We start from the raw sequence: 13,474 nt of genomic DNA, 5'->3' as shown, positions 1-13,474 counted from the left end.
ATCCACGCCCAGCTCCAGTGCTGCAATGCGGTCTGTCAGGTGCTGCAGGCAGATGCACTTCCCGCACATGTCGTCATCAGGGACACTGGAAGCGTCCCTGACTTCTTTCTCTCTGTCTCTCTTTGTCTGTTTGTCCCTCTTTGTTTCTATCAGTCTCTCTCTGTCTTTTTCATTTTTTTCTTTTTCTCTTTCTCGCTCTCTGCCTGTGTCTCTTTCCCTCTCTCCCAGGTTTCTTTTAACATAGAAACATAGAAATTTACAGCGTGGGAGGCCATTTCAGCCCATCGTGTCCGCGCCGGCCGACAAAGAGCCGCGCGGCCCTTGGTCAGCAGCCCTAAAAGTTACATATAAAACTATGAACAATGACGGAAAGGTAAAGAGCACCCAGTCCGCCCCACACAACTGCGGCACCCCTTATACTGAAACATTATACACTCCACCCCAACCGGAGCCATGTGATCTCCAGGGAGAGGCAAAAACCAGATAAAAACCCAGGCCAATTTAGGGAGAGAAAATCTGGGAAAATTCCTCTCCGACCATTATATCTGCGCCGTCCAACAAAAGGTCATCCAGTCTAATCCCAATTACCAGCTCTAGGTCTGTAACCCTGCAGGTTACTGCACATTATGTGCCCATCCAACCATCTCTTAAATGTGGTGAGGGTTTCTGCATCCACCACTCTTCCAGGCAGCGAGTTCCAGATCTCCACAACCCTCTGCATAAAGAAGCCCCCCCCCCTCAAATACCCTCTAAACCTCCACCAACCACCTTAAAACTATGCCCCCTCATAATAGACCCCTCTACCAATGGAAATAGCCCCTTACTATCCATTATGTCCAGGCCCCTCAATATTTTGTGCACCTCAATGAGGTCTCCTCTCAACCTCCTCTGTTCCAATGAGAACAAAACCAGCCTATCCAATCTGTCCTCATAACTAAGATTCTCCATTCTAGGCAGCATGCTAGTAAATCTCCTCTGTACCCTCTCCAGTACAATCACGTCCTTCCTATAATACGGCGACCAGAACTGCACGCAATACTCCAGCTGTGGCTTAACCAAAGTATTATACAATTTAAGCATAACCTCCCTGCTCTTATATTCTATGTCTCGGCCAATAAAGGCAAGCATTCCATATGCCTTCTTAAGCACCTTATCCACCTGGCCTGCAACTTTCAGGGATCTGTAGACAAGCACTTCAAGGTCCCTTTGTTCATCTACACTATTTAGTAGCCTACCGCTTAATGTTTATATCCTTTCCTTATTAGCTCTCTCAAAGTGCATCACCTCACGCTTCTCGGAATTAAATTCCATTTGCCACTACTGTGCCCACCTGACCAGTGGATTGATATCCTCCTGCAGTCCATGACTTTCTTCTTCATTATCAACCACGCAGCCAATTTTAGTGTCATCTGCCAACTTCTTAATCATAATCCCGATATTCAAATCTAAACCGTTGATATATACCACAAAAAGCAAGGGATCCAGTACTGAGCCCTGCAGAACCCCACTGGAAACATCCTTCCAGTCACAAAAACATCCATCAATCATTACCCTTTATTTCCTACCTCCAAGCCAATTTTGGATCCAACTTGACACTTTGCCCTGGATCCCATGGGCTTTAACCTTCGTGACCAGTCTACCATTTGGGACCTTATCAAAAGCTTTGCTAAAGTCCATATATACTACATCATACTTACTACCCTCATCGACTCTCTTGGTTACCTCCTCAAAAAATTCAATCAGTTTAGTCAGACACGATCTTCCCTTAACAAATCCGTGCTGACTGTCTCTAATTAATCCTTGCCTTTCCAAATGTAGATTTATCCTGTCTTTCAGGATTTTTTCCCACCACTGAGGTTAGGCTGACAGGCCTGTAATTACTCGGCCTATCTCTTTTTCCCTTCTTAAGCAAGGGTACTACATTAGCAGTCCTCCAGTCCTACGGCATCATGCCCAGATCCAAAGAGGATGAGAAAATAATGGTCAAGGCCTCTGCTATTTCCTCTTTTACTTCGCTCAACAGCTTGGGATGCATTTCATCCGGGCCTGGGGACTGATCTCTCATCTACTTTCAAAGCTGCTAAACCCCTTAATACTTCCTCTCTCACTATATTTATTTCATCCAGAATATCACACTCCTGCTCCTCGATAGCAGTATCTGCATTGCCCCTTTCCTTTGTGAAAACAGATGCAAAGTATTCGTTAAGAACCTTCCCAACATCTTCCGTCTCCACACAAAGATTACCCTCATGATCACTAATAGGCCCTACCTATTACAGACCAAAGTCTAAGACTAAAAGCCACTTCTTTCCCACTAGGGAAGGAAGAAATATTGGTCAGGGGAGAACATCTTTGAAATAGTGCCATGGGATCTTTTATGTCTACCTGAGAGAGCAGACAGCGCCTCAGTTTAATGTCTCAGCTGAAAGACGGCCCCTCCAAACAGTGTGGCGCTCCCTCAGTACTGTTCCTCCGACAGCGCGGCGCTCCCTCAGTACTGCCCCATTGACACCGTGGCGCTCCCTCAGTACTGCCCCTTCGACAGCACGGCGCTCCCTCAGTACTGCCCCTCCGACAGCGCGGCGCTCCCTCAGTACTGCCCCTCCGACAGCGCGGCGCTCCCTCAGTACTGCCTCTCCGACAGCGCGGCGCTCCCTCAGTACTGCCCCTCCGACAGCGCGGCGCTCCCTCAGTACTGCCCCTCCGACAGCGCAGCGCTCCCTCAGTACTGCCCCTCCGACAGCGCGGCGCTCCCTCAGTACTGCCCCTCCGACAGCGCGGCGCACCCTCAGTACTGCCCCTCCGACAGCGCGGCGCTCCCTCAGTACTGCCCCTCCGACAGCGCGGCGCTCCCTCAGTACTGCCCCTCCGACAGCGCGGCGCTCCCTCAGTACTGCCCCTCCGACAGCGCGGCGCTCCCTCAGTACTGCACTCACTGGTCATTCATTTCATTTGCTTTTTGCGAGTCCTTGCTGTGCATTAAATGGCTGCCTTGTTTGCCTACATTACAACAGTAACTACTTTTCATCATAATACAATTGGTTGTGCAGTGCTGAGGGTGTGATGTAAACGTTAGTTCCTTCTCCTATTTTACCTTTACTGTTTGCTGTTTTCTCAGTGTTGGGGAGTTGATGAAAGGTTTGACGTGTGACCATATCGAATCCATGGACAACGCAACGTTTCTCCAGGTTGCTGCAGTCTTACAGAGGGACCTGTATCTGCTGTCACCCCATCAGGTAACTAGTGCAACACACCTAAAAGAAAAACCTGCATTTATGTAGCGCCTTTCACAATCTCTGCACATCCCAAAGCGTTTTACAGCCAATGAAGTACTTTTGGAGTGTAGTCACTGTTGTAATGTGGGAAACACAGCAGCCAATTTGTGCACAGCAAGCTCCCACACACAGCAATGTGATAATGACCAGATCATTTTTTTAGTGATGTTGGTTGAGGGATAAATATTGACCAGGACAACGGGGTGAACTCCCCTGCTCTTCTTTAAAAAAAAATGGCATGCAATCTTCTACATCCACCTGAGAGGGCAGACGGGGCCTCGGTTTAACGTCTCATCTGAAAGCCGGCAACCTTGACAGTGCAGCTCTCCCTCAGCACTGCACTGGGAGTGTCAGCCTAGATTTTTGTGCTCAAGTCTCTGGAGCGAGACTTGAACCCACGACCTCTGATTCAGACGAGACAGTGCTGCCCACTGAGCCACTACATTCTGAGGGGCTTTCCTTGGGTCTTCACTCTTTCTCTTAGAAATATTTCCAGTGCCATTTCCTCTGAGCTATGGCCATGCTGCTCTCTGCCTGTCCCGCACAGCCCGGGCTCGGCTCGTTGAATGTTGAGTTTTGTGCCCGCGCGGGACTGTGAATGGTCTGCGCAGTCCCTTAAAGGGGCCACGCATCCAAAAAAAAAGAATTGGGGAGAATGTTGATTCCAGTGCCTCTGGATTTTAACCAAAAGTGTACTTGCTCACCAGTCTAACTCCATTCCCTGGTGTCCTCGTCCATATTCATCCCTCAACTAACACCACCAAACAGATTATTCTATTATATACCTCACTTGCAGTTGGTGGGATCTTGCTGCATGATAGTTGGCTGCTGCATTTGCCTGCAGTGACTACTTCACAAGCAATCCATTGGTTGTGAAATGCTTTGGGGAAGCCCGAGAGATGTGAAAGTTGTGAGACACGGAAGGGGGATAGGACCTGGGGACTGACTCGGTCCATATTGTTCAGTACCATGCCTGTGCATTTAGTTACTGTGCCACTGGATAAACTTACAGGGATCTGTTGATGTCACATAGAATCATACAAATAGTGTCAGCCGTGGCTCGGTGAGCAGCACTCTCACCTCGGAGTCAGAAGGTTTGTGGGTTCAAGTCCCAGTCCAGGGACTGGAGCACAAAACTCCAGGCTGACACTCCAGCGCAGTGCTTCATCATCACTGCGTCATATGGTAGTTGCAAATCAAGCATCAGTATCCAAGTTGGATATCCAGGTCAAAGCTTCCGGTGTAACAGCGTGGATATCTTGTAGGCTGCCTGCGAATTCCCTCTGAGGGCAGTGCTCGGTGATGTGCTCCAGGGTCTGATTAGGAGCTCCACAGTGCAGTGCTGAGAGAGTGCTGCACTGCCAGAAGTGCCGTCTTTCGGATAAGATGTTTAAACCGAGGCTTCGTCTGCCCTCTCAAGTGGATGTGAAAGATCCCATGGCACTGTTTTGAAGCGGAGCAGGGGAGCACCCCTCGGTGTTCTCACCAGTACTTGTCCCTCAACCAACATCACTAAAACAGATTATCTGGTCATTATCACATTGCTGTTTGGGGGAGCTTGCTGTGCCCTAATTAGCTGCCATGTTTCCTACATCACAACAGTGACTATACTCCATATACTCCAAAAGTACTTCATTGGCTATAAACTGTTTTGGGATATCCTGAGGTCATGAAAGGCACTATATAAATGCAAGTCTGTCTTTTTGTTTTCCTTCATTACATGGAATGTACAGCACAGAAACAGGCCATTCGGCCCAACGGCTCCGTGCCGGTGTTTATGCTCCACACGAGACTCCTCCCACCCCTCTTCATCTCGCCCAATCAACATAACCCTCTATTCCTTTCTCTCTCGTGTTTGTTTAGCTGCAGCACGATAGGAGGCCATTTGGCCCATCGTGCCTATGCCGGTTTTGAGCTAGCACAGGCCAAGGCGAGTGTTGAGGCCGAATAGCTGGCATGGGTCGCACGCAGGGAGCGTGCAGCCCATGGTGCTGTTACAGGCTGCAACATTGTTAGCCCTGAAGTCATAGAATGATACAGCGCAGAAGGAGGCCATTCAACCTGTCATGTATTCAACTATCATTGTAACCCATGTATAAGCTGACCCAAGTCGTATGCCTTGAGAACACTGACCACAGGGGGCGAACTTGTGGGAGACACTCCTAACCTGGACTTTCCGGTATAAAAGGGGAAGCTCCACCCACCGGCTGCCTCTTGAGGTCTTGGTAATAAAGATAACTGGTCACAGAATGATCTTTTCTCAAGTATGGGCCTCGTGTGCATTTATACTGTATAGTAAGGACATATTATTGGCGACGAGAAACTGGGATTTAAACCACGCGAGCATGACCACTAGTAGCACAGACGAGAGGTGCTGTGTTGGTGATGATTGGGACGACTTTATTGAGAGACTACAGCAAAGTTTCGTCACTAAGGAATGGCTGGGACAGGATTCGGCCGACAAACGCAGAGCTCATCTCCTGACGGTTTGTGGATCCAGGACGTACTCCCTGATGAAGGACCTTCTAGTGCCAGAGAAGCCGGCGGACAAGACGTTCGAAGAGCTCAGTAAGTTGATCGGGGAACACTTTAAACCGGCGAGCAGCATGCGCAGGACGAGACACCGGTTTTATACGCACCGGCGTCGAGAAGGGCAAAGCGTTCCAGACTTCGTGGCAGACCTCCGGCGACTGGCGAGCCTATGTATGTTCACAGATACATGCAGAGCGGAGATGCTGCGAGACTTTTTTATTGAGGGCATCGGGCACGCTGGGGTTTCCAGGAAACTGATTGAGACCAAAGACTTGACCTTGGAAGCGGCGGCTCTGATAGCCCAGACAATTATCTCAGGGGAGGAAGAGACCAGAATGATGTATGTCAAAAATCTTAGCTCAAATGCAGGGAGTCATAGAAACATAGAAACATAGAAACATAGAAAATAGGTGCAGGAGCAGGCCATTCAGCCCTTCTAGCCTGCACCGCCATTCAATGAGTTCATGGCTGAACATGAAACTTCAGTACCCCTTCCTGCTTTCACGCCATAACCCTTGATCCCCCGAGTAGTAAGGACTTCATCTAACTCCCTTTTGAATATATTTAGTGAATTGGCCTCAACTACTTTCTGTGGTAGAGAATTCCACAGGTTCACCACTCTCTGGGTAAAGAAGTTTCTCCTTATCTCGGTCCTAAATGGCTTACCCCTTATCCTTAGACTGTGACCCCTGGTTCTGGACTTCCCCAACATTGGGAACATTCTTCCTGCATCCAACCTGTCCAAACCCGTCAGAATTTTAAACGTTTCTATGAGGTCCCCTCTCACTCTTCTGAACTCCAGTGAATACAAGCCCAGTTGATCCAGTCTTTCTTGATAGGTCAGTCCCACCATCCCGGGAATCAGTCTGGTGAATCTTCGCTGCACTCCCTCAATAGCAAGAATGTCCTTCCTCAAGTTAGGAGACCAAAACTGTACACAATACTCCAGGTGTGGCCTCACCAAGGCCCTGTACAACTGTAGCAACACCTCCCTGCCCCTGTACTCGAATCCCCTCGCTATGAAGGCCAACATGCCATTTGCTTTCTTAACCGCCTGCTGTACCTGCATGCCAACCTTCAATGACTGATGTACCATGACACCCAGGTCTCGTTGCACCTTCCCTTTTCCTAATCTGTCACCATTCAGATAATAGTCTGTGTCTCTGTTTTTACCACCAAAGTGGATAACCTCACATTTATCCACATTATACTTCATCTGCCACGCATTTGCCCACTCACCTAACCTATCCAAGTCACTCTGCAGCCTCATAGCATCCTCCTCGCAGCTCACACTGCCACCCAACTTAGTGTCATCCGCAAATTTGGAGATACTACATTTAATCCCCTCGTCTAAATCATTAATGTACAATGTAAACAGCTGGGGCCCCAGCACAGAACCCTGCGGTACCCCACTAGTCACTGCCTGCCATTCTGAAAAGTACCCATTTACTCCTACTCTTTGCTTCCTGTCTGACAACCAGTTCTCAATCCACGTCAGCACACTACCCCCAATCCCATGTGCTTTAACTTTGCACATTAATCTCCTGTGTGGGACCTTGTCGAAAGCCTTCTGAAAGTCCAAATATACCACATCAACAGGTACTCCTTTGTCCACTTTATTGGAAACATCCTCAAAAAATTCCAGAAGATTTGTCAAGCATGATCTCCCTTTCACAAATCCATGCTGACTTGGACCTATCATGTCACCATTTTCCAAATGCGCTGCTATGACATCCTTAATAATTGATTCCATCATTTTACCCACTACTGAGGTCAGGCTGACCGGTCTATAATTCCCTGCTTTCTCTCTCCCTCCTTTTTTAAAAAGTGGGGTTACATTGGCTACCCTCCACTCGATAGGAACTGATCCAGAGTCAATGGAATGTTGGAAAATGACTGTCAATGCATCCGCTATTTCCAAGGCCACCTCCTTAAGTACTCTGGGATGCAGTCCATCAGGCCCTGAGGATTTATCGGCCTTCAATCCCATCAATTTCCCCAACACAATTTCCCGACTAATAAAGATTTCCCTCAGTTCCTCCTCCTTACTAGACCCTCTGACCCCTTTTATATCCGGAAGGTTGTTTGTGTCCTCCTTAGTGAATACTGAACCAAAGTACTTGTTCAATTGGTCTGCCATTTCTTTGTTCCCCGTTATGACTTCCCCTGATTCTGACTGCAGGGGACCTACGTTTGTCTTTACTAACCTTTTTCTCCTTACATACCTATAGAAACTTTTGCAATCCGCCTTAATGTTCCCTGCAAGCTTCTTCTCGTACTCCATTTTCCCTGCCCTAATCAAACCCTTTGTTCTCCTCTGCTGAGTTCTAAATTTCTCCCAGTCCCCAGGTTCGCTGCTATTTCTGGCCAATTTGTATGCCATTTCCTTGGCTTTAATACTATCCCTGATTTCCCTAGATAGCCACGGTTGAGCCACCTTCCCTTTTTTATTTTTACGCCAGACAGGAATGTACAATTGTTGTAATTCATCCATGCGGTCTCTAAATGTCTGCCATTGCCCATCTACAGTCAACCCCTTAAGTATCATTAGCCAATCTATCTTAGCCAATTCATGCCTCATACCTTCAAAGTTACCCTTCTTTAAGTTCTGGACCATGGTCTCTGAATTAACTGTTTCATTCTCCATCCTAATGCAAAATTCCACCATATTATGGTCACTCTTCCCCAAGGGGCCTCGCACAATGAGATTGCTAATTAATCCTCTCTCATTACACAACACCCAGTCTAAGATGGCCTCCCCCCTAGTTGGTTCCTCGACATATTGGTCTAGAAAACCATCCCTTATGCACTCCAGGAAATCCTCCTCCACCGTATTGCTTCCAGTTTGGCTAGCCCAATCTATGTGCATATTAAAGTCACCCATTATAACTGCTGCACCTTTATTGCATGCACTCCTAATTTCCTGTTTGATGCCCTCCCCAACATCACTACTACTGTTTGGAGGTCTGTACACAACTCCCACTAACGATTTTTGCCCTTTGGTGTTCTGCAGCTCTACCCATATAGATTCCACATCATCCAAGCTAATGTTTTTCCTAACTATTGCATTAATCTCCTCTTTAACCAGCAATGCTACCCCACCTCCTTTTCCTTTTATTCTATCCTTCCTGAATGTTGAATACCCCTGGATGTTGAGTTCCCAGCCCTGATCATCCTGGAGCCACGTCTCCGTAATCCCAATCACATCATATTTGTTAACATCTATTTGCACAGTTAATTCATCCACCTTATTGCGGATACTCCTTGCATTAAGACACAAAGCCTTCAGGCTTGCTTTTTTAACACCCTTTGTCCTTTTACAATTTTGCTGTACAGTGGCCCTTTTTGTTCTTTGCCTTGGGTTTCTCTGCCCTCCACTTTTCCTCATCTCCTTTCTGTCTTTTGCTTTTGCCTCATTTTTGTCTCCCTCTGTCTCCCTGCATAGCTTCCCATCCCCCTGCAATATTAGTTTAACTCCTCCCCAACAGCACTAGCAAACACTCCCCCTAGGACATTGGTTCCGGTCCTGCCCAGGTGCAGACCGTCCGGTTTGTACTGGTCCCACCTCCCCCAGAACCGGTTCCAATGCCCGGTTAACATTGTTAACGCGGCACACAGTTCTCTAGGCAGACAGGGGCAATCGGACATGCCCGAGCATGTAGTTGAACCAAAAGGGGGAATTCAACAGAGACAATGGCTAGCTGAATGGCGATTCATGCCATTGCAATGGACAAGGCGGCCAGTAACACCTGTTAATGGTGTGCTTAAGGACAGTTACAGAGACAGTCAGAGACGATCGACTGGTAATGGACCTTTTGTTTCCAACAATGGGGCCTCTAGCTCATGTTGGAGGTGTGGAGGCAAACACCCAGCCAGAGCTTGCAGGTATCAGCAATATAACTGCAGAAACTGCAACGTCAGCGGTCACTTGGCATGTATGAGCAGGAAGCCTGCAGCCAGGTTGATGTATGAGGAGGACGGGCCCGATGTAAGCCCTACGAGGCCAAATGAATACTGGAGGAAATCGCTAGAAGCTGAAGTTCAGCGAGTTCATGTGGAGCACATATACAGTTCATATACCAGGACGCCACCGATAATGATGAAAGTTCTCCTCAATGGCATCCCAGTATTAATGGAGCTGGACACGGGGGCCAGCCAGTCCCTGATGAGTATCAAACAGTTCGAAAGGTTGTGGGTGTCCAAGGCCAGGAGGCCAAAATTATTGCCGATTGACGCACTGCTACGGACATATACAAAGGAGATCATTCCGGTGCTAGGCAGCGCCACAGTAGTCGTGACCCACAAAGATTCGGAGAACAGGTTGCCACTCTGGATTGTCCCAGGGGACGGTCCCGCACTACTGGGGAGGAGTTGGCTTGCTGTCATGAACTGGAAATGGGGCGATGTCAATGCAATTTCTTCTGTGGAGCGAGTATCATGCTCACAGGTCCTGGACAAATTATTTCAACCCGGCATCAGCACTTTCATGGGGACCAAGGTAGTGATTCACATAAACTTGGACGCCAGGCCAGTACACCACAAGGCCAGAGCGGTGCCCTACGTGATGCGGGAAAAGATAGAATGCGAATTGGACCGGCTGCTGAGGGAAGGCATCATCTCGCCAGTCGAATTCAGTGACTGGGCGAGCCCGATCGTGCCGGTGCTCAAGGAGGATGGGTCGGTCAGGATATGTGGCGATTACAAGGCCACCATCAATCGGGTGTCACTCCAAGACCAGTACCCGCTACCGAGAGCGGAGGACCTCTTTGTGACGCTATCCGGCAAACTGTTTTCAAAATTGGACCTCACCCCAGCTTACATGATCCAGGAGCTGGCAAGTGAGTCGAAGAAGCTGACCACCATCACGACACACAAGGGGTTGTTTGAGTACAACAGATGTCCGTTCGGGATTCGTTCGGCCGCTACGATCTTTCAGCGAAATATGGAAAGCCTCCTCAAGTCGATTCCAAAGACGGTGGTTTTTCAAAACGACATCTTCATTACGGGTCGCGATACTGAAGAACACCTCCACAACCTGGAGGAGGTGCTACATAGACTGGACTGGGTAGGGCTGCGACTGAAAAAGGCAAAGTGCGTCTTCCTAGCTCCAGAGGTAGAATTCCTGGGGATGAGGGTAGCAGCAGACGGGATCAGACCTACTGCGTCCAAAACGGAAGCGATCCAGAGAGCACCCAGACCCCGTAACATGATGGAACTGCATTCGTTCCTGGGGCTCCTGAATTATTTTGGTAACTTTCTTCCCAAATTGAGCACACTGTTAGAGCCGCTACACGTGCTCCTACGCAAAGGTCGCGATTGGGTCTGGGGGGACAGCCAGGAAAGGGCTGTTGATAGAGCACGCAAATTGTTATGCTCCAACAAACTGTTAACATTATATGACCCATGGAAGAAACTAGTTTTAATGAGCGATGTGTCGTCCTATGGGGTCAGGTGTATGTTGCAGCATGTGAATGCCAATGTCAGTTACAGCCAGTAGCTTATGCCTCCAGAAGTCTGTCCCAGGCAGAAAGGGGCTACGGGATGGTAGAAAAGGAAGTGTTAGCATGTGTATATGCAGTAAAAAAAAAATGCACAGTACCTGTTTGGCAGGAAATTTGAGCTGGAGACAGATCACAAACCCCTAACGTCCCTTTTGGCCGACAACAATGCCATAAATGCGAATGCATCGGCCCGCATACAGAGATGGGCACTTACGTTAGCCGCCTATGACTACACAATTCGGCACAGACCGGGCACTGAAAACTGTGCCGATGCACTCAGCAGGCTACCACTAGCCACCACTGAGGGGGCAGCTGAGCATGATGCTGAGATGGTCATGGCTGTTGAAGCTTTCGAAAGCGAAGGCTCACCTGTGACAGCCCGTCAGATTAAAGTCTGGACAAATAAAGACCCTCTACTATCTTTAGTTAAGAAATGTGTCCTGAATAGGGACTGGGCAGCCACGTACGGGGCATGCCCTGAGGAGTTTAAACCATTGCATAGGCGCAAGGATGAACTCTCGATTCAGGCCGATTGCCTACTGTGGGGAAACCGAGTAGTCATGCTCCAGAAGGGCATAAAGGTGTTTATCAGAGAACTTCACAATGAGCACCCGGGCATTGTCATGATGAAGGCAATTGCCAGGTCACACGTTTGGTGGCCAGGGATAGATGCAGACCTGGAACTTTGTGTTCGCAGGTGCAACACGTGTGCTCAGCTGGGCAACCCAGGGAAGCCCCCTTTAGCCCCTGGTCCTGGCCCGCCAAGCCATGGTCACGCATCCATGTGGACTACGCAGGTCCTTTCATTACAAAAATGTTTTTGGTTGTAGTAGACGTCTATTCCAAATGGATTGAGTGTGCCATTTTAAATTCAAGCACATCCTCTGCCACGGTAGAAAGTCTACGGGCAATGTTCACCACCCATGGTCTAACGGACATCTTGGTCAGCGACAATGGCCCGTGCTTCACTGAATTCCAGGACTTCATGGCAGGCAATGGAATTAACCATGTCAGAACGGCACCGTTCAAGCCGGCCTCAAACGGCCAGGCGGAACGAGCAGTGCAGATAATCAAACAGGGGATGCTCAGAATTCAAGAGGTACCCTACAAAGCTGCTTATCATGCCTCCTGTTGGCCAATAGATCCCAACCACACTCGCTCACAGGGGTTCCACCCGCAGAGCTGCTAATGAAAAGGACGCTCAAAACCAGATTATCCCTTATACACCCTACTATGAAAGAAATTGTTGAGAGCAGGCGTCAGTCACAATGTGACTACCATGACAGGAATGCGAGGGCGTGATGTATTGATGTCAATTGCCCTGTTTTTGTCCTTAATTACACTGCAGGGCCCAAATGGCTCGCAGGCACTGTGATTGCTAAAGAGGGGAATAGGGTTTTGGTAGTTAAACTTACCAATGGACAAATCTGCCGCAAACACGTGGATCAAACTAAAAGGAGGTTCAGCAACCCCATAGAAGAAGCAGAGGAAGAACACGATGTAGAGTTCACTCCACCACAGGTGACCGAACACTGGAACCAAGTGGAGGAGAGCCCAGTCACTGTGGGCAGTGCGGACAGGCCTGAGGCACTGCAAACAGCAGACACTCAGGCCAGCGCCCAACAACCGGAGCCCCAACTCAGGCGCTCTACAAGGGAGCGTAAACCACCAGAGAGACTTAACCTGTGATCCCAATAAGACTTTGGGGGGTGGTGATGTCATGTATTCAACTATCATTGTAACCCATGTATAAACTGACCTAAGTTGTATGTCTTGAGAACACTGACCACAGGGGGCGAACTTGTGGGAGACACTCCTAACCTGGACTTTCCGGTATGAAAGGGGAAGCTCCACCCACTGTCTGCCTCTTGAGTTCTTGGTAATAAAGGTAACTGGTCACAGAGTGATCTTCTCTCAAGTATGGGCCTCGTGTGCATTTATACTGCATAGTAAGGACATATTACAGCCCATCGTGTCTGTGCCGGCTCTTTGAAAGAGCTATCCAGCTAGTCCCAATCTCCCCGCTCTTTCCCCACAGTCCTGCAATGTTTTCTTTTGAAGTATGTATCCAATTTCCTTTTGAGAGTCATTATTGAATTCAAGATCCCCTGTAAATAGGAAAGATCATTACTGCAACTGTTTATAGTAAGGCTAAAATGCCGGGGT

At 48.5% G+C, this 13,474-nt stretch overlaps 1 protein-coding gene across 1 annotated transcript in view; it reads left to right on the top strand.

The window, feature by feature from the left end:
- LOC139281585 (otoancorin-like) overlaps positions 1–13,474 on the top strand; it is a 116,577-nt gene that overhangs the window by 51,861 nt on the left and 51,242 nt on the right. The window contains exon 17 of the mRNA XM_070901738.1: positions 3,119–3,236. Within this exon, the coding sequence (XP_070757839.1) occupies positions 3,119–3,236 (118 nt within the window). The remainder of the gene's footprint in view (positions 1–3,118; positions 3,237–13,474) is intronic.

This window comes from Pristiophorus japonicus, chromosome 15 (assembly GCF_044704955.1).
Source record: "Pristiophorus japonicus isolate sPriJap1 chromosome 15, sPriJap1.hap1, whole genome shotgun sequence".
In the NCBI taxonomy this organism is placed as follows: Eukaryota; Metazoa; Chordata; class Chondrichthyes; family Pristiophoridae; genus Pristiophorus; species Pristiophorus japonicus.
Note: the sequence above shows the minus strand (reverse complement) of the source record. Positions and strands in the feature narration are given on the sequence as shown.